Here is a 26,629-nt window from a genome sequence, read left to right on the forward strand (position 1 = left end):
GACAGATGTGCGCCATGCGGTTTGTGTTGTTGTCCATTCGTTAGGGCGTGTATAGCAGGACATTAAATATTAGCCAGACACTTTCATGGGCCGCAGGGGTCAGCCGGTCATAGCCTAGGAAACATTTCAGTCATATACAGTACACGCCTACAGATATATATGGGTGTAGAATGATAGTAGTGAGGTTGAGAGGGGACAGACTAATTAACAATTAACTCCATCTTGTGCGATGAGTTGGGGATGTCATAGCTTTATAACTGAAGAGAGCGGATTGAAAAGACTCTTAAGTTTGTCACTGGAGGAGAACAGGACTCGCTCTCAGTGCCCAGAGTTTAGATTTGAAACGAGAGTCTCTGTTAATGACGGTCGATCTGAGCCACACAGGCATCGCATTCAATGTATTTTTTTAAAGTGAAAACATAATAAAAGCAGGGAAGAAATTACTTGCCCTGCCCTGGTCTGAAATTATTAAAAAACGTGTGTTTTTAGAAAATTAATTAATCAATTAATCAACAAATAGCAATTCAGACAATTGTTTTCAAATCAATAGAACATTTTCGTTTGTCAAAATCATATTAATAATAATGTACAGTGTATTCCACCGTTTTTTTAAGCATATGTGTATTAGCCTATTTATTATTATGCAGTAAACGGTGAAGGTCTTATACAGCCTGCTGCAAATGTTTTCTGTGCTTTATGCTTGGACTGTCTTTGTGGAAATTAAACCTGCTAATGTATGTTAATAAAAATAAAATAATAATAATAATAATAATAATAATAATAATAATAATAATAATAATAATAAAGCAATCAAATATGATCATAACTTCTTGCAACTGTTTAATGTGGTCTATTGGATATCTATCAGAGTAGAAATGAAACGCTAAAAGTGCAAACCATCAATATATACGTCAAAGTTATATATATATATATATATATATATATATATATATTATTTAAGATACAACTATATTTGTATATATTTGTTTATTTTAATATAGGGTACATTCACACGGTGTTTTCAAGAACCTTAGTTATATATTTATTTAATGGACTTTTATTAACTGCTTTGGTCTTTTCAATCTCATTGCAATTTATCAAGAGAGAAAAATACATTTCGGGAGTGATTTTTGTAGACCCGTCAAAGTGGAAAGTGGATTTAACGAAACTTGCATGCAGTACAATAAAATAATCCTGCCGCCGATTAAAAAGACAAGACCCTGAAAGAAAGAGGACAAAACATTTTCTGACCCTTTTTGCCACACAGGCCACACGGTTGGGTGGCTATCTTCAGTGCAAGCTATATATATATATATATATATATATATATATATATATATATATATATATATATATATATATATATATATATATATATTATTGTTGTTGTTATACAATGGGGTGTTCGTCTTTGAATAAATAATACAATTTAGACCGCATTCTAACAAATTCGTATAACATATATAGACTAACGAGATGCATTTTAGTTTTTATACAAGTTCAAATATCTTTACAAAATTAGAGCGAATGTTTAAAAATGCACTCAAAACGGGAATAAGTTGTAAACACCATTATGTTTTAAATGTGTGTATATATCCCAATAACCATCTGCATGACTTATAAATCAATATGTTTATGGGTTATTTATTTAATAGCTACCCTATACGCCCCTTTTTTATTTTTGCCGGTATAAAAAGTGAGCAAATTGCTGACCGCAGGAGAGCACTAATTAGGAGAGCAATAATTAGCCGCTAATGAAGGCGACTTTGTTGACTGAGAGCTTTCCTGGCCCACTGTCAACGGCATATCCAAATAAACTGATTTAATGTATCATTACTGTCAATGCGCAGCCCAGATCTGTGTTTATTTTGAACCGAGGCGTGGAATGGGAAAATATATTCATATTCAGATAAATATGGTTAATTGCACTTTATGAGCTCAAAAAGTGCAGCTTTCTTACACAGCAGGTGGTAAGAAAACACATTAGTCTTTGGTGAAAGTAGAACGGACCCCTTAGGAGAGAAAGGGGGAAAAAGTGTGAACAAATGCTTTTTTATTTTCTAGCCAAGTATGGAATATATTCCAACTTCGATTTGATTACCTGAATTAAACCAGCAGCAATAATAATAATAATAATAATAATAATAATAATAATAATAATAATAATAATAATAATAATAATAATCGGGTTTGTTGATCTTGTGTAATGTATGGTGTGGTTATATTCCATTCCAAAAGATTATTGGAAATTACATTAATTTAATTCTGGACACATTTATTTAACAATACAGGGGCCACTTCATTGCTGTGATTTTTTAAATTAAAACGATTGTGCTCTAATCTATATTTTTTATATTATTATTATTATTATTATTATTATTATTATTATTATTATTACTCATATTCTTAGCAGACACCCTTATCCAGAGTGATTTACAATTGTTACATTATGTCACATTATTTTTTATTTTTAGATTTTACCTATTTAATCAGCTGGGCAAAACACATTACAGGATTTTCCTGATTCCCTTTCATCAGTCCTATATGCTTTACAATGTAGAGTTCAAAACTTGTTTGCGGTGTATTTAGGCCAGTTGTTAGATTTAAAGACAGATAGAGATAGATAACTTCAATTGTCAAGTAGGCTACAGTCCAACTTCCAACTTCTTCCAATATATATATATATATATTTCTGAATGTCATTACTTTCTTTTCTTTGTCAACTTTTCCAAGTCAGTGATCATTTCATTGAAAAACTTCAAAGCCGCGACTGATCTTCATCAGGACGCCGCGTCTTCATCGCAAATGGCTTCTTTATTCCCCCGTCTGATCTCACACATCACACAAATAACACCGGCGGATTTACACTTCATATTCAAATACTGCAAATGAACGAAGATGTGCTTCATAGGCGCTTCTTTCTTGCCCTTTCCTTTCAGAAGAAAGAAAGCAATAGTCTGTGTGTCGGAAGACCAGTGTCACCCCCCACAATACATAAGAAGTCAGTTTCAAGTTTTGTAAAATGAACTAAAACTTTGCATGTGAACTTTCCTCTTAGAAATCCTTGGAATAATTACTTCAACAAAACAACAACAACAATAATACTAATACTAATAATTAGTATTATTATGTGAACCAATGTCTTAGGGTTTCTATTAAATAACCACATAGTTTACATTTAAAGTTTCCTTACTTGACTTCTGCATATAAAATTAACAAAACGTTATAACTGTAAGATCACTGTTTTTAAATGACCGTGAGGTGGATGTTGTGTCCGGAACAAATGTCAATATTGCAGCAGACATGTGTTGGTTGTATTTTAAATACTTGGTCACAATCATCCTAATTGCATTTCCCTGCAGTTCATGGAAGACTCAGATTTTTGTAAGATACTGACGATGCTGATGGATGATGATGATGATGATGATTATTATTATTATTATTATTTTGCAGTGAATATGGTGTGAGATGTGTGAGGAGCATTATGTGCACAGCAGTTGTGCCAGCAGCAGTACGCATTAATAATGTATATACAGTCATATAGACATCGGACTGGGATGCTTCCCTTGAGATGTGTGCATGTGCTAAATCATGCTTGAAAACAGAGAGGCAGAAACTCACACCGGGTGCACATACTTGTCCGCTTTCCCACCCAAAGACGCATTTGTCACACAGAACCGGCAATCGCAGAATCTGCTTATAGACCGAGAATCCGCTGGGACGGTCTATTGGCCATGGAAGCGCCCAATCACCTGCCCGATCCGAGGGGGTCCCACGCCAAGCCCCGCCTCCCGGACCTCGGGATTGGCTCCTGCGTATGAACAAATGGCTAATTATTCCTCCCGGCTGCGGGGATTGGCCGGCTCGCCTGTCCGTCAGGCACCTCCCAGCCCGTATAAGGCCGCGGCGCTGTGCGCGAGGCTGGGCGCTCGCAGAAGCACCCGGGATGCGCGAGCGGAGGCAGCGTTGTCGCGCGCCACTTTGCACGGTAAAGCAGCCTCTGGAAACCGGGCGAGCATGTCACCAAACCGGCCCCCTCAAGCATGCTGTCTGTTGTAGAGTAGCTCTGTGGTTTTTTTGCATGCGTTATCTGTGCTGGAGGCGTATTTATTAACGCGAGGATTATCTTAAAAAAGTAAGAAGTGCTACCTGGAATGAAAAACTTTGCCAATATGCCTCTCTGGATTATGGTTGCCCCCCGCCAGGCTTATGGAATATAGCCTGCTTTGTCACTCCCTGTATGCGATTTCATTCAGCCCGGTGAAAAAGAAACTCTTGCTGCTGTGCATCATGCTCCTGCTCTGGGTGTACATGTTATATTCCTGCGTGGGCTACTGCTCCACCATGCCAAGCGTGATGGTGGACTCTTACCGGGGAAAGGAGACTCAGACCGCCGGCAGACGGACGGAGCGCGGCGGGACAGACCTTATGTCCAAGCTGCTCTCCAGACCCCAAGCCTGGGTGGACCTGGAGGCTGATTACGACGAGCCACCGGTCAGGACGGCGTCCAGAGACTTGCTGAATGATGAGCTGGACTCGGACCGAGCGGAGGACTGGGAGCAGCGGTCTCCCGAGCCCAGCGTCCTGTCCAGTTTCTCCAACGGCTCCGGGAGCAAGAAGCTGCCCCAGGCCATCATCATCGGGGTGAAGAAGGGAGGCACCCGCGCCCTGCTCGAGTTCCTCCGGGTGCATCCCGACATCAGGGCCGAGCCGCACTTCTTCGACAGGAACTACGACAACGGGCTGGACTGGTACAGGTAAGCGCTCTGGTGGGATTAAATCAGTGCATGAATCCTCTGCATTGCACAGCGGAAAAGATAACTAGACCTGTCTCTTAACACCACTGTGGTAGTGCTGTGTTTCAGCATTTAGCAGAAGCGTGTCCCCCTTGGCTACTTCAACTTAGTCTATGAACATCCCGTTGAAAGAACGCAGGGGGTTTGTTTATTTCTTTAAATCCTTTAAAATCAGGCTATCAAAGTGCTATTTCCGAGCACCGTTGCACTGGGCAGTTAGAGTAGTAGGTGCGTGGTGCAGATGCAGGGCGAACAGTTAATGCTCGGGCTGTATCCAAAAACTGGGAATTAGATTTGTTTGCAGTCTTGTCAATGTCTTCTGACCGGCTCAGCAATCTTCTGGCGATCGGGATCCTAACTTAAATTTTCACATTCAATTTCCACTGACCCTGGGGTCATTTTCACAGTACAGATTGGGATTAAAGAATCCCAGTCTTTCACATTGACCGTACTCTGTATGCATATCCTCAGTCGTGTGCCTTGGGTGAACGTTAATTTGCCTAATAATAATAATAATAATAATAATAATAATAATAATAATACTTGCAATAACATCAATATATACACACATTTGTGTGTGTGTGTGTGTATATAGACAAGACATATTCATTAGGAATAACCAAATTATTTCCATACTCTATTGGATTAACTATTTCTATAATATAAAGCGGTACAGATGCATATTTTTACAGCAAAATCAGTTGTGTACATTACTACATGGATATAGCATTGGATAGTTGTGAATTGTCAATTTCAGGGGTATTCTTCACTTGGGATTGATATTGTACTTTAATAGAACCCATCAAATCTTCCATTTGGATTATTTTCTTGCGCTGCAGACGCCACTATCCCCGGGAGTCGATGTCTTCGGCTCATAAGGCAGCCCTTGTGTTTTATACCAAAAGGTGCCCGGGGCCATTCCTATCTCAGTTGCATGAATATTACATCATATTACATACATATTCTGGATGTCGTGCAAATAATACATTCTCATTCTCAGAAGGGAAATCAAAGCCAATAGTTTATTATTATTATTATTATTATTCTGATGCTGGTGGTGATGATGATGATGATTATTCGGATTATTATAATGCTGTCCCAGGTTGTTGTTTGCACAGTGGCGCAGTGGTCTCTGTTGGATGAACGCGGCACTGCAGGTGAACTGCTTGCTTTGATCAAATGCTTTTGAAGATTTCTGGAATAATTATAGCAGAAGCAATGTGTAAGATCTATAGCTTTCAAATTTGTTATATAAATTTAGTGTTCAATACTTTGTTAATGTTTCTCGGTGTAATGACAAACCGTTAAGAGTCCAAATCTAATTCTTTGTTTTGTCTTGGATTTTATTTGGGGATTATGTTTGTTAAATGCAGTGAACCGAGTTTGGGGGGGAAATGATTTAAAAGGTAATTACCACAGGGGAAAAAAGCCAGCACAGAGACAAAGACACAAACAAGGAATACATATAGAAATACATATTTGAAATTCAGCGCAGCGGGCCTTTCTCGGATGCATTATAATTTCTGAATACATTTACTTATGCATGAAAGTTCAGTCAATTTAATAGCGAAAGCGTCCTAAATAATGCATTAGGTTAGCGGCATGTGAATGTTTTTTTTTTTTTTTTTGGTATAACTGTAGCAAAATTTGGAAAATAAAGCTTTGGTTTCTTACATTTAAAAAGATGAGACTGAGAGCGAACGGGACCTAATCAACAATACTTGATGGATCTGTAAAAAACAAACAAAAACGAAAAACTGCTCAAAGATAAAGATGGTGTTAATCTGCACCACAATGCAATTAGGGTGATTTAAATGTAAGACTTGGAGGAACTTTCCAAACTTTTGTGTGATAATAACCTAAACCACCCCGATCCTCTTTGTTATTGTATTTGCATTTTAATTTAAACTTCGGATCTGAAAAAGACATTGCGAATGATGTAATGCTTACATAGGACTGGAGAAGGACAGAATACACAGAAAAACAAAACCAATATTTATTTTAACTCCTGATTATATTTAATTTTCTTAAAGTGGATTGCATGTTGTATTTAAAATACAACAAATACAAATAAAATAACCGTATTATATTACATTATAATAAAAAATGTTGATGATAAATTGGCTAAATTTAAATAATGCATATCATTTTTGTTACAGAAAACTGAGCGATTGAAAGCACAGTGCCGTAACTGCAAACTTAAAAAAAAAAAGACACACTAAAATGATTTTTTCTAAACCCCGAGGAATATAATTTATTTTTATTAATAATTATCAATACTATTAATAATGAAACAAATAGTGTTGGTTTGGATTACTGATTGTTGTAAACATCAACGATAAGTGTTCAGTTTAATATTTGGATTAAACTTTTTTTTTTTTAATTGCAAAAACGGAAAAAAAAACGCAACCGCAAAGATACTAGAGTTTATATATATATATATATATATATATATATATATATATATATATATACATTTATAATTATTATTTATAATATATGTATATGTATATATATATATATATATATATATATATATATATATATATATATATATATAATATAATATAATATAATATAATTATAAACGTTAACCAATGTGTGATATTTGAACAGAAAAACATATACATTGTTATTGAGAGCGCTAGTTTTATATACAATTGAGCGAAAGTATTTTTCAGGAGTGGATACACTGTTTCCTGCGTGCCGGCTACACTACCACTGACGCGTCGCTGACGTCGCCACCACTTCACCCCGACACTTACAGCACAAGGCGCTATATTTCCACTCGTCCCTGCACATACTAGCTTTCCTGGCCGTGCAGGCCTGTGCATTATTCACCATTGAAGTGCTTCGACTGCGGCGTGAAACGTAAGGATTTAATTCAATGTACAAGAAGTTGGACAAAATGAAATGAAACTGATTTGAGCGCGGGTTTGATTGAGACAAACCGCTTCTCTGTGTCTTATTAGCACGACGTTGCGTCCCTTGTTGCGTTGGTTATGAAAAGCACCTGAAACGCGTTTACTTTTTCTCTATAAATTGAAAGTAATGCTGTGGTTTGATTTCAATGCATGTTGTCAAAGTTTGTATTTCCCAAATTGCTGCATATCTCCCATCAGCTCTTTCAGTGTACCGATCCATGAACACCTCCGTTTTATCATTTGAGATTGTCCTAATCCGCTATTTTTACTTATCGGAGGAAGAGATGCTATTATGGATACGTGATGGAACTGTGGTTAATTAGATAATTGCGCTGATGGGTTAACAAAACAGAAAACGTTACAGAAACCCAATTGAATGCGGACGACAGCTTTGCGCTGCATTAGTGCGCTGATAGTGCGCAGATCTACCCGTGTTTACAGTGAAAACAAGCGCAGCTTTAGGTGGCAGATAAAACAAACAGGCTTGCATCTGCCACGGATTTGGTGCTATTTGGGCCTGGAGCTTTATTTAGGATGCTTCGGGGTTTGTTTAGGTCTGTCTTTATCCGTCACAGTCCTGACTAAATTACCCCATCCCCCTCTCAACCTTATCTCATAAATGATAATGGAAACCATGTTCATGGTAGAAAAGTGTGGCCTGGTGAGGCGCTTCTTTAAAGTCACGAACAAGTAACCAAACTCAATGGCGTTTTAATTTAAAGCCGACGGTGTTCAACAAGAACTAGAAATGTGTTATCAAACCCTCCACCGGCCCAGAATATTCATTACAGATGGTTATTGTTCAGACCTTGGAGATCAGTGTATCTGTTTCATGGGAGCCGGTAAGACTGATCTCATATGGACAATGTGTCGGCAGCAAAATATGGCCTTCATTTGGACTTAATCTGAGCCAGGTTCAACTGTAAATACCAACTCATAAACTTAGCTGTTTGCCTATTAGCTCTCCAGTGAAATGTTGCGTGGCATATGTTTAATGTTCATAAAATAGCCGGGGCCTAAAATTAACACAGGCTATAAAATCGGCAACTTTCAGTGATAGGTGCAGCCCTTAACTTTATAGCAGTGATGATGGGCGACCCCAGGGTTCCTGTGCAGGATGATGCCCCACCGCGGGTTGATCTTTCCAGACAGATGGCGCAACGTGTTGGGGTGGAAGTCGCAGGGAGGCAGGCAGGGCGGCTAAGGGGTAGGTGAATTTTTCCACCCCCTCTCCCTCTCCGTAGGGGTGGGAGTGATGGGGCTGACATAACGTTGCCACAGTGCCGGAGAAAGGCATTTTAATATCACACACATGGTGACCCCACCGCACATCACAGCCAGGCCATGCCATGCCGTGTCCACCGATAGATCCGATTTCACAGCCTCACCTGTTCCCTGCAAATGCACCCCCAGCCCCCCCAGCCCCCTTCGAAGCAGAGTGAGTCATATGTGTGCGACAGATTGATAATACCTCGCTTATTGTGAGCTGGGAGTGGGTGCTTTAATCCTGTCAGGCACTGACCCTGTGTTTCCATCTGAAATACGATGGAGCGACATTAGCCTAACTTCCAGGGCCGGAGAGCCGCTGTCAATCAGAGCACTGCGCCGGCAACCTGTGCGCCAGAAGTCGGGAAGTTCCCCGTCTGAGTGGCAGCTGAGCTAAGAGCATTAGGATCAGAAGTCCTCCTATGTGTCTGGGAGCCCATAATCCTTATGAAACCTTTTGTTGACGTGTACACGTTTTTCACAGATAGCAGAATGCTGTGGTCTCTTGAAATAATTTAAAAATTTGTTTTTTGAGACAGTTACTGCTCAGGCTTATATTGCAAAACAAACAACCCCAAAAATCTTAAGCCGAGATCATTCTTATTTTGCCTACATTAATTAACTCCAGTTCTATGTATCTGAGGTTTTTGATATTTATTATTTGTTGAAGTCTGATTTAAATTGTTTTGTATTTTAACAAAAACTATAAAAGATTTTTGCTTTATTGTAGGCCTAAATATTATAATTAAATGGGTAAAAGACCAAATTTTATTAATTTCCACTAATTCAGACCAGGTACATGTTTATTTTTAATTTCTTTGTCCATCTACATACAGAATTGTAACCTATAGCTATTAGTCATGTTTGTTAAGGACAAAGAAGTCATGCAAAGTTTTTGGCTGAACAATATTCACTTTAGAAAGCTAGAAGGTCATAAGATTTTCAAACTGCAGTCAAAGTTAACCCCACGCCACATTGCAACATACAGCTGGCGACGAGGAACATTTTTCTTGTGGAAAGTTTTGATAAGCATTTAAAAAAGAAAAAAAAAACTGAAACAGATGAACAGCAGGCCTTGTTTTATAAGAGAGGAAACCATATTTCACGATTAATGCCCCTAACTTTCTTATTAATGTCAGAACTTTGACCAAGGAGGCCGTAATCTGTTTCATGGTAAAGGGAATTGGACGGTGAACAGATAAAGTTTAATTATAGATCTGTAGAAGATTCAGTGGAAACACAATGACAGCGACAAGAGTTATCGTGGATTTGAAACTCTCAAAGCATGGCATTGCCTGTGCATGGATGTGCGTTTGGCCCTTTCTATGAACACTGTGGCACTACGCACTTTGTGGACGTGTTATTTTATACAACACCTTGCATTACTGTAAATGCTTGCCTGTCAGGGATGCTGCCAGTTAAAAAAAAAAAAAAAAAAAAAAATCATTACCCTCGCATTTGTCCTTGGAATCTCTCCAACGTCTTTTTAATTTTGTCTCTGCCAATAGTAACAGATTCGTAATGTGGCTTTCATGTAATTTGACAGTTAGTATTTGTGTTAGAAAATATGATTACTCCCAGACTGAACTTCATGGGGCTCGGCTGTCAAGACCTACAAGTTTCCAGAGTGAGATAATCTGTTTCAATCTCGCTGAGACTGCCGTGTGATTTTTGCACTGGAAAGACGGAAGAAGGAAATAATAGAAACAAGCATTTGTTTGTTAGTCTGTCCGCACAGAATCACTCTGCTGTATCATGAACATGTTTCATAGATGTTTGTTGGTTTAATACATTGATACATCATCAATTTAAAGTTGGGACATTTCCACTTCAACACTTGAATTTGCGGTTGTCGACTAGATTCCTAAAATAAGCCGATCAACCCCTGCAATCTTTCTGTTTCATATTGAAAGCTTTGATATTTAATGACTGTTGTTGTAATGTCATCGAAGCCTTTAATTACAGTTCCCTGCTGAATGTCTACAGTGTTTAGTTGTACTGCAGAACTATTAATACACTTACTATGTAATCATTTGGCATTATTTGAACGGAAGGGCTACGATTTCTCCTTATTAGTAGAGTCAAAATGAAAATGTTCTCTCAGTCGTTGTGTGACTATTGACATCCCTTCAATAGCACAGCTTCATGCTGTCCAAACAATGGGTCCTATTTGGAAACAAGCTCATTCAGTTCAGCCTGAAAGGTTATCCCCAGTGGTGAGTTATTGACAGCGTCTGCTTCTCTGTAATGTCTGAAATTCAACCAAAATATATTTTTAAGATTATAATCTCCATGCCTGTACTGCTTTATCCCTGTGGATTAATTCTCTCCAGAGATCGGGTCTCCATTGTTAAGCACAGTTTAACACAGTTGTATTCTTGTTTGCTAAACTACTCTAGACTCTGTAAGGTTTGCATTATTACACTTTTTTTAAGTGCCTTTTTAATTTATAACCCCCCCCCCCAAAGAAACCTTCACAACCATGTGTAAGACATTGTAGATAAGTTTGCAAAATTTCTCGTAGTAATGCAGCTTTTATGACCCAAATCTCGAGTTAATAATTACTATATCTTTTATTTACATTGCACTGCTGTATAATTAGCTTAGTGTTTAATTAGAAGTTCCAACAGCACCACCTTAACTGAATACGTCTCAAAAGGAAGCCCAAAGTACTGTTTCATACAGTGAGGTTTCATTGTCAAGGTGATCAGAGCGTGTAGGAGTACAGATACGCAGCACAATTCCTCAGAGAACCGATGGTGTAAGACTCATAACATTCTTTAATTTTTCACATCGTGGTTTCCTTCTGTCAGAAAGTCAGACTCTGAATAACAAATGTATCAACTCATTGATATTGTTCCATAAACGACGAATGATCAACCAAAGGTGTGGAGAGCCGTCCTGTAAAAGATGGGGGCTGAAGTCAGGGTGGTCAACCGTGTTCCTGGGGATCAACAACCCCTTGGGTTCATCAGCACTTACTGCATAAGTAGGATCATTTCTGGTTTTAAGACACATTTATTGTATTGAGGAACTTGGATAAAACAGTCTCTCCAGGACAAGGAATCCCTGTCTTCAAATAATCCAAAATGCATAAAATCAGCTGCCAATAGTTCAGGTTGTAGTGTCTGCTAAGATTACTCCACTGTCTGGGCACTGGTCTGCTGTCTTCAGGATGAGAAGCGTAGGAGTGTGTGGTGTGAAGAGGCAGGAGCTCTGTGGTGGTCGGCTCCCAGTGTCTTCCCAGATCAGTCCGACGTCTTTGCCAGCTGCAGCGCACGTGACATGTCAATGTCTCTGTTGGTTCATGGGTCATCGGGCGATCTGTGCATCTCTTCCCTCGGACCGCTGTGCCGTGCGGTGTTTAACGCAGGACAGGGGGAGCACTTTGACCTTGCCCCTGTCCTCAGAGAGAGAGAGAGAGAGAGAGAGAGGTATGCAGACTCCTAAGAGCATACAGGAGAGTTCATGAGTATTGAGCAACTCACTTCCCATGTACGATCGCTGGGCTCTGTGAAGTGTCCTTATAGGATGGCCATGTGTACATTAAGGCTCTGCTGGCAGAGTGCAGGAGAAGAAAGAAAATAGGATGTTTACACATCAGTATAGCCCACTCAAAAAAAAGAGTTAAAGAACAATCTGTTGAAGTGATCAAATCCTTTCAAAATACACATTTCACATTTCTAAGGCCGTAATATTTTAAAAACTTGTTTGTTTAGCTGAAGTGATGCAGACACTCTGCCATTCATCGAGAATGTAGTTTTAAGTTTCTCTTCTGTTTACTATAAAACACTGTGGGATAGATACTTTACTCATGCCCATAATGCAACCACTTGCTCACACCTGCCTTGTGCAGCAGAAGTGTCTGCCAGATACGCGGCTTTCCTCGCGTTCGAGTAAACTCTTGGGGTATTGGCACGGCATTTTTACACAATGGCATGCTATCATCCGGGGGGCCCTCGATGCGGTGTTCCTGCTAGACGCATGAGGGGGAAGCGGACAGACTTCCCTCTCTGTTCGGCCTTGACAGCTGAGTGTTCCTGCTCGCTGAAAGTCTCGCTCGCATGTTTTAAACTGGCATCTGCTTCGAGGCAGCGTTGTAATCTTTGCGTTCGAAAGACGTGCTTGAGCCAGACATGCTCTCGAGGACGAGACTGAGACGCAGCGACAGGTTTGTTTCCTGACTCGCTCGTTACTGGCTTTTGATCCAGTGTTGGCATCGTGAGAAGGTAATCCCAGGCCTGTGAGACATGGCTCCAGTTTCATATTGGGGTGTTTTCCTGACGTCGCACTGTTCTGTATCAAGGAGATGTGATAGGATACTTGGGTGTGCTGGTTAACAATGAACACACCAAGGATTTCACGCTAGGTTTGTGACTGAACATATTAAAATGTTACGCCAAATTATCCAATCTAAGTGTTCAAAAAGCCAAATTAAATAAGCAAAACTAGAAATGTCCCAAATATGTTGCATTTAAGTAAATCATATTTTGTTTTGCTGTAGTACCTAAAATGTTATATTTTTATTTGCTTTGGTAGCATTTCTGATTACACACACGCAGCTGGCCAGCAAAGGGCTCGTCTCGTGACATGACGTGTCTGTCCACTCCTCTCCTGCATCAGAGCACAGTGCTGAGTAACCCCCCACATCCCCGTTTACGATTAAAAAAAACACAGAGCAGCCAGCCAATTAAAACATCTTCATCTGAGCAACCAGCTGACCAGCTGACCAGCCAACCATCTGACCAACAGCAGGTTGACTTTCCTCCTTTGAAACCTGACACAAAACAACAGGGACCTGCTTGACGGCTATCCGGCAGTGTTGGCAAAATACAAGTCACCCGCTTTTGCAAATTAACAGATTATTTTCTTTCTGTTGAATCGACGCCATGTACACCCACCTCCGCCCACCCCCACCACCATCACCACCATTTCATAGTTCCCACTGTGTGCCGTCCCACTGGCAAGCAGAATAGGGTCACATGTCACCGTTCCTCTGTCCAATCACGTTGCCAGCGTCCTTGTGGGCCACAATGCTGAGAAGTGGCCTCCTCCCAGCAGGCCCGGAGGAGGGAGTCTTTTTCTAAGACTAAGCTGGCATGGAGGCTGGGAGGGAGGGAGGAGGAAGAAGGGCTGCTTTCATCACGAATTACCACCGGCTAATTGTAAAGGGGGGCCCGGGGAGAGGGGAGTGGCCGAGCTACCGTGGTGGCCTGGCCTCCGTGGACGGCCATTGAATGCTGCCCACAACAGTTGAGAAAACATGGCCGAGTCGGGCAGGAATCTCCTGCTGGAGACGGGAACAAAAGCGATTGAGCCTGACAGGAACTCGGTGTCAAACACTCATGTTTCCAGAGAGGCCTTTTGGCACATGTGGAGAAGTCCTGGCGATTGTTCTCGCTCATTCATACATCGCAAGGGGAAGAAAAAAATCATCCTCTGAGAAATAGTTTATTTATCCCCCCCATGGCTGAAGTCAACTGAAACGAGGGGGGATAGAAAGAATGGAAGAAGGAAAAAAAAAAAAAAGAACCGTTGGTTTGGGGAAGTGATTATGCTTTTTTTTGTCGGGTTTTTCTGCTCCTGCCTTCAAAACTCCCCCCCTCTGCTCAAACTGAATCAGCTCTTTTTAATGAGGTGATAATTTGGATGTTGGAACACATGTCGGAACAAAATCAAGCCACCTCCCTCCCGAGTTAATGGTCATTCATTGGTGTTAAATAAACACCTTGCGGTCCATTTAAAAAAAAAAAAAGAAAAAGAAATTTGGGGAATGCAAAGCTGCCCTTAAAGGATTGTTAATCATTTGCTTTTTATATCAGGCAGTGACTTGCAAGAACAGCAAACACAAATTAGGTTTATCTTAGGTTTAAATGCATGGGGGTGTAGGTGGGGGTGTGGTTGTGCCTCTGAGGTGTTAAGTAAAAGGGTAACTTATGAGGCATTGGCATAGTAAACTTGGCAGTTTTAAGAACATATTAGAGCCCCAAGGTTTACATTAACCCCGCTAATGCAGGGTGGATAATTAAGTGTGGAAAGTGTTGTCTCCCTGCACTTTGTATGCTAATGAGTTCAAGAGGGGAAAGGGTTTCAAACGGGCACGGCATGATCCAAACTTCAGCGGCTGCAGAGCGAGAAGCGGGTGTTTGTGTTTTTCTCTCGCTGCAAAGAAGAGGAGTAATTATCTCGTAGGCTAATGCAAGTTAGTGGGGCTGCCCTGCTTGCTCAGCAGAACTAGTACCGGTTCTCAGAGAAGCATTGCAGTCTGGGAAAAAGACCCAGAATCATCAAATGGGAGCTGCTTCTTGGTTTTTAAAGTTTAAAAATAAAAACTGAAACCCTGCCTTCCTTAAGGAGAAAGCTGTCTTGAATTGCTCTCGTGGGTCACCAGACTCGACTGACGGGTCACACAAGAATGAAAATTGTAGTAAAAGGACACGCTGACCAGGAGGGTTGTGCGACATTTTGTATCTCACACACGCACAACTATTTGATGAGAGGTGTATTGATCAAGAACAACAGGCACAAAAATAGGAGAAAAACATTTAGGCAACTACATTTTTAATTTAAGTATTTATTTTTTAGCAGATTTACTTCAGGTGTACTTTACCTATTTAATTCAACAATGATTTATCTTGAAATCAGAATTAAAAACATTAATTATCATTACATGTTGATTTTGATTTTGGTTTGTATTTTAAACACACATAAGATGGAGTACTTTAAAACCATGAGACGTTGCAATTCGGTTCAGTCTAAGATTGAAAATAAGTATTGGACCTTCTTTTCTTTAGGGGTAATTGGCCAGTGCTCGTGTGTGATGTCCTACTCGATATCTAGGCTGTCGTCCAAGGATGTAGAACTGCCCGAGGTTCTTGCATAACTCTGCTGTCACTCTTCTCCTGAGTTAACCGCTTAATCAACATCCCTGGTATTACTACATGGTTTATTGATTTATAATTTGCAAGAATTCAAAAAGGCAGGCTGTCTCTGGGAATTTGTAAACCATTATCTACCTCACCCTCTTTCTAGCCCCAGTCTTACTGTGAAAAACAGAGTAACATAATTAAAAAAGGAAGGATTCCTACAGAGGCCAGAGACATAGAAGGAAACATCATCTGTGAATGTTTGTCTACTTTTAATTTGTTTAGTACAGTAGCCAAATTAATCAAGATGCTGAATATATATGCATATATGCAGATATTGAAGGCATAGAAATGGCATTTGGGCTGATTTTATGTTGGCTATGTGTAGACAATTCAATTTAGTAGTAAAATTAAGGAGGAAGAGAGCATGGAAACCCCAAACCCAATGATGTAATTCTGATCTGATTGAAAATCTTCAGTGGCTTTTAATTAGAGATCTGTTTGAGGTTCAAATGACAGTCTTTGAGAGGATAAGAAATAATATTCTTGGGAGATAGGAGGTCTGTAGGCGAGTGCCACATTTATTTCACGATTTGATTTTCTGCTTTGCGAGAGAGATTGTTTTCTCCTCTGTGGTTGGCAAGCAGAGATAAGGTACAGAAAAGTTAAAACACACACAGGAAAAACAGATGTGAGGAGCCCAGCGTGTCTGCTCTGCCTGGTGCCCCATTCATGGCTGTTTCCTGCGCAGCGATGGGCCGCACATACCTGTTGAGCAGCACCGTGGCAGACCGAGACGCTTCCTGCTTCAGCAGACGCCGTCACCGACACCTGAACTGTGAAGCCCAGTCTGCCGGGCAAACCGCTTAATCCCCTGGAAGGACACGGATGTGCCACTGAGACTTCTGGAAATTTCCGAGAACTGATATTTACGGAGAGAAGGATTCTGAAGCTGTTATTCGTTGTTTCTTTTATGATGTTTGTTTTATTAATCTGCGTAAAGCTGTCGCGGGCCTCGAACGTGCCAAAGCCTGGTCTGGAGAAATGGCTATCATGGAGTTTAGTAAGAGGTGGGAGGACTGTACACTGTACGGCAGGCTTAGCCCCTGACATTTTGGCTTTTTCGCTGTCGATTGTTCTCCGATAAGACGGGTCACTAACAGGTTACTAACACCTACCGCAAACAATCCAAGCTAACAGATTAATTGCCTGGGATTAGCAGCACAAGCAGGGAGATAGTGGCCATCTGATAAGGCTGACACTGGCGGGCATGGGGGCTGGGCAGCTCAACCATAGCTTGCCTTCATAGGTCTCTAGCGAGTAGCGACATGAAGGATGTGATGCGAAGGCACAAAGAGAGACGGAGAAACCGAGGGATGCTGAAGTAGAAGTTGAAACCGGGTTAAATTTGCGGAATGATAACACTCAGCAGTTTGTGTCTTGTAATGGGCTAGAGGCTGGGACCTAGTGCATAACAATCACAAAGATAGTTTAGGCTGAAACAAGTGGCTTTTTTTTTTATTTTTATTTTTACGTCTCGATAGTGATTAATTGAACTAATCTGGCCGAGATGTTGCCTATCCTTTCTGCTTTCACAAAGAAACCAGTTGCTCCTTTTATAAATCCCAAGTTAACACGGAATACCTGCAACACAGACAGACACTTTGAAGATAAGCAACTGGTTTTAAAACACCCTGACACTTCTCTATATACAGTTCTCTCTATTTCACGTAATAAGTTAGTCTTATCTTCAGCTGACATTCTTTCCCAGCTGGGCCTGTCTCCATCCAGGGACCGAGACTCACCTCCAAGTTGTGTCAAACATGTTGTACACGTGCAGATAAAAATACATTGTGCTGACATTTTATTTTACACACTTTACACTGGCAGATGAGGTTAACGGTTTGTTTATGCTGCGAGATCTAGTTCCTGTAATCCATGAGCACAAGATAGCAGACCGTAAAAAGATAATTGCTCCGAATTCCTGAGAGGACGTTAAGCTGCACTTCTGGAGTTAGATGGGTCTATTTCTCTGTGGTGGGGGGGGAGACTCTTTTTAAAGACACCTACACCAGTTCTTTACAGATAATTGTGTTTTGCTTTTTCACAGAGGAGATACCAGTCAACACAGGTTAAGTGGCTTCATACTACGGTCTTCTGTTAATTTCTAAACTGCAGAAATAAAAAAAAAATTAAACTCAAAATGCACTTCATGCCAAATCCAGCGTTCCTGTACTGTGGCAGAGTCGCTCCACTCAGGTATCTGGCAGTATCTGGCTTAACCATTTTCAGGGGCATAAAACATAAGTATTTTGCATTGTCAGCCCATGTCACAGCTCCTTGGCTAAATATAATGTGGGCCAAGGCTAAGTGGGTGTTTTCTCCCCAAGTCTTGCTTCAGTGTCTCAATTGTATTTAAAAAATATGCGCTCATCAAGGCTAGAAAGGATACGACAACATGTCGCAAGCAGTAATTATCTACATGTAACTGCATTAACCCTGCTGTAAATTTCCATTACACTCCCAGGCAGTCGTCTGCTGCCTCCTTGGTTTTGACAACTAGTCCAAAGTGTACTGTACTGTATTTGAAAAAAGGAAAAATAAATTAATAGGATCATTGAGTTGATGTGTAGATCGCTGGAGATGGCAACTCTATAATGTTATTCGCGTGACTTTTCTGGTGGGTTCCCTAGACTAAAAAAACATGAAGACATTTCAAATGAAAATCATGCTGTGATATTTAACAGTAACGTCTCAAAGATCGGTTTTGAGCAGTTTTTCTTGCCTATTTTTTTTTTTTAAGAAAAGAAAGCAGAGCATTAAAGCTGGCTAATCGAAAGATGTTGACAAAGAACGTTTCTTCAAGTTTTTCAAATCTGAGAGCTAATTACTAATTAGCTCCTGTGTGCTGGCACAGGCTGCATCTTTAATTACACACAGCTTTGTCTGATACTGTGCTACATTTGAAAAAAGATGTGTATCTTCCCTGCTCTGAATCTCTTGCCTGTTTGTGTGTAATTACCAGCAGTGTGTCCCAGATCTTTGGCAGCCGAAGGAAAGGTGCACAGTTCAAAGGCAAGGCAGGCCTTTTATGGCCTTTTTAACAATTGTCTTATGAACTGTTACTAAGTAACGTGGTTTGCCTCAAAGAAGGCATTGATCTAAAGACCAATTAAGCCCCAATTATTGGAAGTGGACTGGAGTGTATAAGTGTGTTTAGAGGGGTGGAAGGGAAAATGGTTTTGATTGAAAACGGCTTAATACAGTTGACCATTACTAAAGGCCAGGTTTTACAAGAAGAGTTCCTCTTCGCTAATTCATCTTCGGAAAAACATCTGTGTTTACACGTTTTATTACATTTACATACATCTCTTCCCTGGTAATATTCATTTGTAGGTTCTGCACTGGATCCATGACATTTGTACTCTTAGGAGGCTCAGATGCTTTTTCCAAACAGTTCTCTCTAGTTTGGGAGGAAGAGGGTCTCTCTTTGTTTTATACAAGTCATAGAAAAACAAGTGAAGAGTTAGAAGTGAAACAAAAAACAATCAGGATTTCCAAGGATCAGCACCACAGGGGTCCCAGCCTTTTTAAAACATGTTTCAAGGACCCTTTTCCTTTTTGGAAGTTGCAATGAGAGAGGGAGACTCTTTGTGTCTTATCTCCTTGTTTTGGCATCTCTTTCAACTGGGGAAATACTTACACGGTAGGTTGCCTTCTCTTGAAAGAGTGAGACACGCTTCTTCCCACTTGCCCCGCGGTTGGATTAGGCCACTACAAACAAAGTACTTCTAAAATCGAGGAACTAATACCTGCCTCTAAAGACACTCTTGGAGATTGAAGTTTAAACAAAAACATTCAGATTTTGAAGTGCTTCATGACGGGGAAATATCAGAAGATTTTGGTGGGACTGCCTTGTGTTGCTTAAACTGAAAGACAGCGATGTGTAGTTGCACAACTTCATGTATTCCTTTTACAAAAACAAAATATTAAATCCCCATAGACTGCACTGTGGTAGAAAGAATATGAATTTATTTTTCTTTGCATTTATAAGTCTCTATGATAATGAACAGCCAGTGTAATCTGTTTTTAAGCACCCATTTTGTTTTCTGGAGAAGAAGCTAGCATGACCTTGCCGTTCCTCTAAAATACCTGTTAGCTGGGATCTTTCATAATGATCGCATTCCTGATTTAATCTTCAGACACCTGGTATATCCAGAACTTGAGAAAAATCTCCAGAGCACCTACCCAGGAACAGCTGTAGTCTTGGCATTAACGGCACACTTTTCTCACAAGGGCTCTTGATTCTCCCCAGGAATTTATCTTCCCTGGGAATGCCAAGAGTGCTTCACTCAGCGTCAACAAGCACCCTTCACTAGTGTGGCGCTGCCATTCGCCAGTCAATAGCCGGACAATGGGTTCAGAGAAGGTCTCTGTTGTGGAGAATGACGGTTTGCTGACAGAAAGCTTTAAATTGGTACCTCATAAATCATAAGGGTATAATAGCCATTGTTTCCTTAGAGGTACCCTGGCCCTTACACTAGCAGTGTTTTTTTTTTTTAAGTCTTTCTCTCCTTTTCTTCTTTAGGGCCTATATGTGCCTCCCCTCTTCAGCAATTAGAGTGGACAAAGTCCAGAGGCCAAGTTGTGTGGAAGAGATCTCTGCACCTGGTTTGTCTAACACTCTGCTGTTTTCCGTTTTCCAACCCCGATCAAGTGCTTCCCATCCAACCCCCCTCCTCCTTCACCGAGGAGGCTTTTGGAAATGAATCCACTTGGAGAGAATCTTTTAAGTTTTCATTCTGATTTAGAAAGCTGTTTAACAGGGTTTCAAGATGTTTCACACTGACCTTAGAAAGACCAGATTGTGTAAGACTGAAAACACCACACCTACCATTTTTAATATAATTTTGTTTTTGTTCAGAGAAAAGCATTACTTAAGGATCCTCTGTTTCCTATTCGCTCAAGTCGCAGCCCTCAGACACTGATGCGGCTCTTCTGATTGGGTTAAATTAATAATTCATGTTGTTTTTCATGTAGGTTTGTTTGGCATGGAGGCTAAGTGGCACATCCACGTTATGTGGGTTTCATCAGGGAGTCCAGCAGGCAATGTATAGGAGGCAATTAGTAACTGTTTTTAAAATCCAGAACCCAATATGTAGCCTAATTGTCATGATGTTTTCATCCACCACAGATATGAGACGATTTTCATCCCACAACAGTGATGGTTTGGCTCTGGGTGAAAGCTGCCATGTGCTTCCATACGTAACCATTCACATTGTTTTTATTGCACAAGACAGTAAATTAAATGTGTGAGTTTGTAACTGTACATGATCCTTTCCAGACTCTGAGCCTGGCCTCCGATCGCAATCTCTGCCGCTTTTGATGCAGCAATTATCAGGGAGATATTATCATAATTAGATAGCTGGCTGTGTCTTGAAACAAGCTGTTGATGTGGAGTTATCTGCCAACAAATTTCTATAAAACATATAATTAGTTACCTTCTTCCGCCCTGGGCGTTTTGAACTCATTCTTGTTGTCAGAAGGGGTTTTCCACAATGTCTATCTCGGGCTCAGAAGCACAACCCGCCCTTTTTAAGCAGCTCGGCTGTTTAGTGTTAAGGGAGAGGTGAGAGGTTTTTTTTAAATTTTTTTCTAAATAAGTCAAATCAAAGTAATAGACAAATGATATAAAACAACCCTATATACACTTCCACTAAGCCTTTTCTAGGGTTTCTCTCAGACTATTGTTCATGCTCCTGGATGCTTTAGTTCCAGTTTATTTCAACATGGTTAATGTGCAAAATGTTGTTACCCGTAGGTGGGAGCTAGAGGTAATACAAGCTTCGCAACTTGTGTGTATTTTTAAAAATGGCATTCGTGGTTTTCCTACAAGCCTTTCTTTGGAAACAGCCTCCAGATTAGCAGGATTGAAATGACTGGCTTATCTGCCTTTCAAGAAAATGGACTGGCAGCAGGCGGTTTGTGTTGACGTGTGAGTTTGTGTTTGGGTTCTGCAGAAGAAAACTGCATGCAAAGAGGATATGTCTGGTTTGAGGCAGCTCTGTGTGGAGCCAGTTTTCAGTCTAATCGCAGGCATGCAGGCTGTATATTGTGACCGCTAACTGGGGGATGCAGGACAGGATCCAATGCCATGACTTTAAAAACACTCGTTTATTTCAGGCTTTAAGGCAACCAATATGACCATTTATTTTCTTTCGCTAAAGGTAGTAACTTATTTTGTAACTTTTGTTCACAATCGTCAATTGGAGAAAACCCCAGGATTGTTGGCAGAGAAAAGCCATCGTAATTGTATTCATAAAAGTCTGACTTGTCGTGAAAAGTGAAAAAAGCAAACAAATAAAAACTCACTAAAGTATTTACAGCTGCAATTTGTCCTTTAAGGCACACACAAAATTGCATTGCAAACCCACAAGGCATTGTGTTTTAATGGTGTTAAATATAAATGTATGCTGGCAGACCATCTGAGAGACCCACACAAAGCACAAATTGGACTTTAAGTGACATATTGTAAATACTACAACAGTAACATGAACTTCACCCCAGGAGACCTTTACATTTGTGTAGCACAACGCACAGCCTGGCTGGGCACAACTGGAAGGGCTGGTGACAACACGATGACAAGCGAGCTGTTTGCCTACCCTGTTCCTCTCCCCCTGACAAAGCCTGCCGACCGCTTTCACAGAGAAGTGTCAACAGATTAACTGGGCCCAGACAAAAAACCCTCCTAAAGGCGTAAGGCCAAGAGATTGGATTAGAAACCCACAGCCACCTGTCATGGGTGGCTTGTTGGTGCTGAACGGCCTCTGTCACTGTGAGCTTGTGTGAATGCCGGGCTCGTTATCTCGGTTCAGAATCTGACCCTGGCCTGCAGGCACCAGAAACGTGGGTATTAATTTATTTTAGAAGATGCAAAGAGTGTCCTGAATAGTCCCAAAAATAAACGGGAAGCATTTTCACCTGATGTCTTTATCACCATGCTATATTTGTTTGTAATTTTAAAATATGCCATTTCATATAGTAATTACAGTAATCAAAAAGTTAAAACAATAAAACAATAAAACAATCCGCTTGGTGACAAAACGGAAAACAAACACAAATCGTACAAGTTTATCATCCAGATTTCTTCAGCGTCTGAGATGAAGGGGCAGTACAGAGCCTCTGGCGGGCATCTTGTTGACAGCACAGCCAGCTGAGTCAGCTTGACTCCTTTAAAAGGCAAATTAGCCTTTACTTTGGCCTAAGTGGTTAATGGCTAAAGTAGGCCAAGACGGAATTAGAATAAGCCAGCCACTTTCCATCAGAGACGAAACTGTTGTCTGCGGGGAGAGAGGCTGAGCCCAAAGGGAAGTCGAGTGTGCAGTTTGTTTAGGCGGTAAAATATACCAGCGGTCAGTCGGCACAAGCGCTTGATGATTCATACTTATTGTGAGAAGTGAATAGATTTAACATGCATAACATTAACTTGTTTCTGAAGGATGAATATAAACGATCCTGTGAAATGTATATCAAATTATGTATTTTTTTTAAATGTACCAAGGAATAAAAATTACATCCAGCAGCACAGAAACCTCCTGAAATGCTTATATTTAAGAGGTAATGGGCAAAATGTAGCTCTTATTTTAATGCAGTGCCACCTGGAGTTCACGTTAAGTGTCATGTGGTGATAAAAACGGCATAATATCTTCCATATCCAATTTGCCTCACACAGTTTCATTTCTCGAGGACCGATTGAATTTACCATCTCAGTCTCGCTTAAGTTGATGTTCAATATAAGGTAATAGTGTCGAGCTATAAAATGACATCCTTTCTGATAATGAGCGTTTCAATGTGGAGGACTGCCCCATAATTGTAATAACTTCACTGGGGTTCATTGTTCACTGCCAATCTCCCTGAAGCCCCGTCATTAACACGCTCTCTCCTCTTCCTCCTCTCCTCAGGGACCTGATGCCCAAGACCCTGGAGGGCCAGATCACCATGGAGAAGACCCCCAGCTACTTCGTGACCCGGGAGGCACCGGCCCGGATCTCCGCCATGTCACGGGACACCAAGCTGATCGTGGTGGTGCGGGACCCCGTGACCCGGGCGATCTCCGACTACACCCAGACACTGTCCAAGAAGCCCGACATCCCCACCTTCGAGAGCCTGACCTTTAAAAACAGGACTACTGGCCTCATCGACACGTCCTGGAGCGCCGTCCAGATCGGCATCTACGCCAAGCACCTGGAGAACTGGCTCCAGTACTTCCCCATGGGCCAGATCCTGTTTGTGAGCGGCGAGCGGCTCATCAGCGACCCAGCCGGAGAGCTCGGCCGCGTCCAGGACTTCCTGGGCCTCAAGAGGATCATCACTGACAAACACTTCTACTTCAACCAGACCAAGGGCTTCCCCTGCCTGAAGAAGGCCGAGGGCAGCAGCAAACCGCACTGCCTGGGCAAAACGAAGGGCAGGACACACCCCAACATCGACCCCGAGGTGGTGCAGAGGCTGCGCGACTTCTACCGGCCCTTCAACATGAAGTTCTACCAGATGACTGGCCACAACTTTGGATGGGATTGAAAAGATGCATCATTTTAATTTGTTTTTATTCTGGCAAAAGACTTGTGGAGATATTGCTATATATATGTAAAATGTACAGAAATATATTTTATAATAATTTATTTTTAATTTCTAAGCAATTAATTCACTAAGCTGCCTAACCATATTGTACAGAACGTCCTGCCCACTTTCTGATGTGTTTTTTTTTTTAACATTCCGCATTGGTTTTCTTTTTATTGGGTTCCTTCATGATCCTGAAAAACTCACTCCTTTGAGATAATGGTGCTTCCAAATGCAGAAAACGTTTAGTGACGATTTAAAACAAACAAAATCAAAGGAGAAGAAAAGCACAAAATGTTGTGTTACGGGTATTTAGCCTTCACAAACAGTGAACATTATTTTTGAATGCATTTGCATTTTTTTTGTCGATCATCACGGTACTTAGTTTAGTATTCAAAGTATTGGCAATATTGTCTCATCCTTTTATACACTCTTTAAGTGTCAGTTGATTCTTTTTTTAGGGTGGTATGTTTTAAGGGCTGTATTGTTTGGGGGGTAAACTGTGGTCCTGCTTGTACTGTGAGTTCTGTTTGGGTGGGAATATTCAATTCTATACTCCAGCCTTCTCATTGGCCTGACCTCAAATGGCACAGTGTACACTTTGCTGAGCCAAGGGGGTCTCAGCTGATACACAAGCCTTCTTTGCTAATAACCAGTAGATCAATAGACAAATTGCAACCCGTAGTCTCAGTTCAGTAAAATAATATCCCCCTCGTGCTGAACGTCAGGACCTTTTGCATTGAAACGGCAATATATCAAAGGGTAAATTGCATTTTGGTGACAGTGTGGCACAGGTTGACATTATGCTAATTGTATAATGCAACACTAGCCGTCGCTCTGGACCCCAGCCTTCTGCCAGTAGGACGCAGCTGAAGAAGAGGCCATCTTTAGAGAGGACAGCTGGATAACCATTGCAAAGCAGCACACACACTTAACTGCTACCCAAGGCTGGATGGGAGAGTGTTGGGGCGGCCTAGGAGATCAAGTTGTAACTTCCTGATCCAAAAGCGGATTAAAGCAGATGCAGCCTTCGCATCGTGTTTATCACCATCCGGTTTGACCTTCTGTCTAAAAACATCCTTATCGCACATGTTCTGAAATTCTCACACTGCTACAAAGCTACACACCAGTCTTTCACACCTTCTCCGACTAGATTCTGTGCTTGTTGCCAAATTGTGAAGATTTTGATCAAAGGAGCTCTACTCTTTCGTCTTTCTACTTGAACACTGTATATGCAAGAGGGGGAGATGTGTTTCACTACCCATTTCTCCGGATGGAATGAATTTCTGTTGCGTGTGAAGCTGTAGTAAGGATACGCACACGCGGTGGGAATCTGCATTACTGCAATCGCTCTGAAAGGGACGCCTGTGTTATTCGTAGTGCCCTCAATGAATGTAAGCATAATTTACTAGAATAGGACACTCACTGAATTAGTTTCTCGTACCACGGTAGGACTGTCACTAAAGCACTGGCTGTTCTGTGATTTCATAAGGGTTGAAGTTTGAGTCTTTTCTTTGTTTTTAACAAATTTGTGCCTCATTATGGTCCAGTACCAAGTGACCCTTGACCTTTCAGTTAGAAAGTTTGCTCATTTGAAGCAATGACAAACATTTTAGCTGTTCATTCAACTAACTCAAGACAGACAGATGGCTCAACTCATTTTTTCTCCTTCGATAATGCAATGGATATCGTACTGAAGACAGTGGGTCATTCTCAAAGCATTAGGACTTGGTGGTTTAACATGCAAGTAAGCGCTGACAGTTAAAGAGATAATTGTCACGACTTCACATTAACAGTTGGAGCAATGTCATTTTCAATCTCAAGATTCAGAATTTCATCTTGTATTAATAAGAGGGAACCTCATGCTTGTGGCTACATCGTTTAATTAATTTATGGTTGAGTTTTATTCAACCCTTTAGAATTACAAATAGTGAATTTCTTTCCCTTTCTTTCCCATGTAATATGGTATTTAGGATAGCAAATCTGTATATATATAAAAAAAGAAATGTAAATCAAGTATTTTGTGGTATGTACAACGACAAATAAATTTTACACATCAAAAAAACAAAACAAAAAACATTTCTAGAAAATTAAATACTGAACATTCATACTATTTCTTTGTATGAAGAAATAAATAAAATATATATTTTACCAAAAA

At 40.7% G+C, this 26,629-nt stretch overlaps 1 protein-coding gene across 1 annotated transcript; it reads left to right on the forward strand.

Moving 5' to 3' along the window:
* The first annotated feature begins 3,930 nt into the window (after positions 1 to 3,930).
* On the forward strand, positions 3,931 to 26,629 carry hs3st3b1b (heparan sulfate (glucosamine) 3-O-sulfotransferase 3B1b). Its single transcript, XM_066704380.1, has 2 exons — positions 3,931 to 4,757; positions 23,814 to 26,629. Exons 1-2 carry the CDS (start codon positions 4,210 to 4,212, stop codon positions 24,430 to 24,432), a joined length of 1,167 nt encoding a protein of 388 aa, XP_066560477.1. The 5' UTR covers positions 3,931 to 4,209; the 3' UTR covers positions 24,433 to 26,629.

The sequence above is a fragment of the Amia ocellicauda genome, chromosome 5, assembly GCF_036373705.1.
Source record: "Amia ocellicauda isolate fAmiCal2 chromosome 5, fAmiCal2.hap1, whole genome shotgun sequence".
Lineage (NCBI taxonomy): Eukaryota > Metazoa > Chordata > Actinopteri > Amiiformes > Amiidae > Amia > Amia ocellicauda.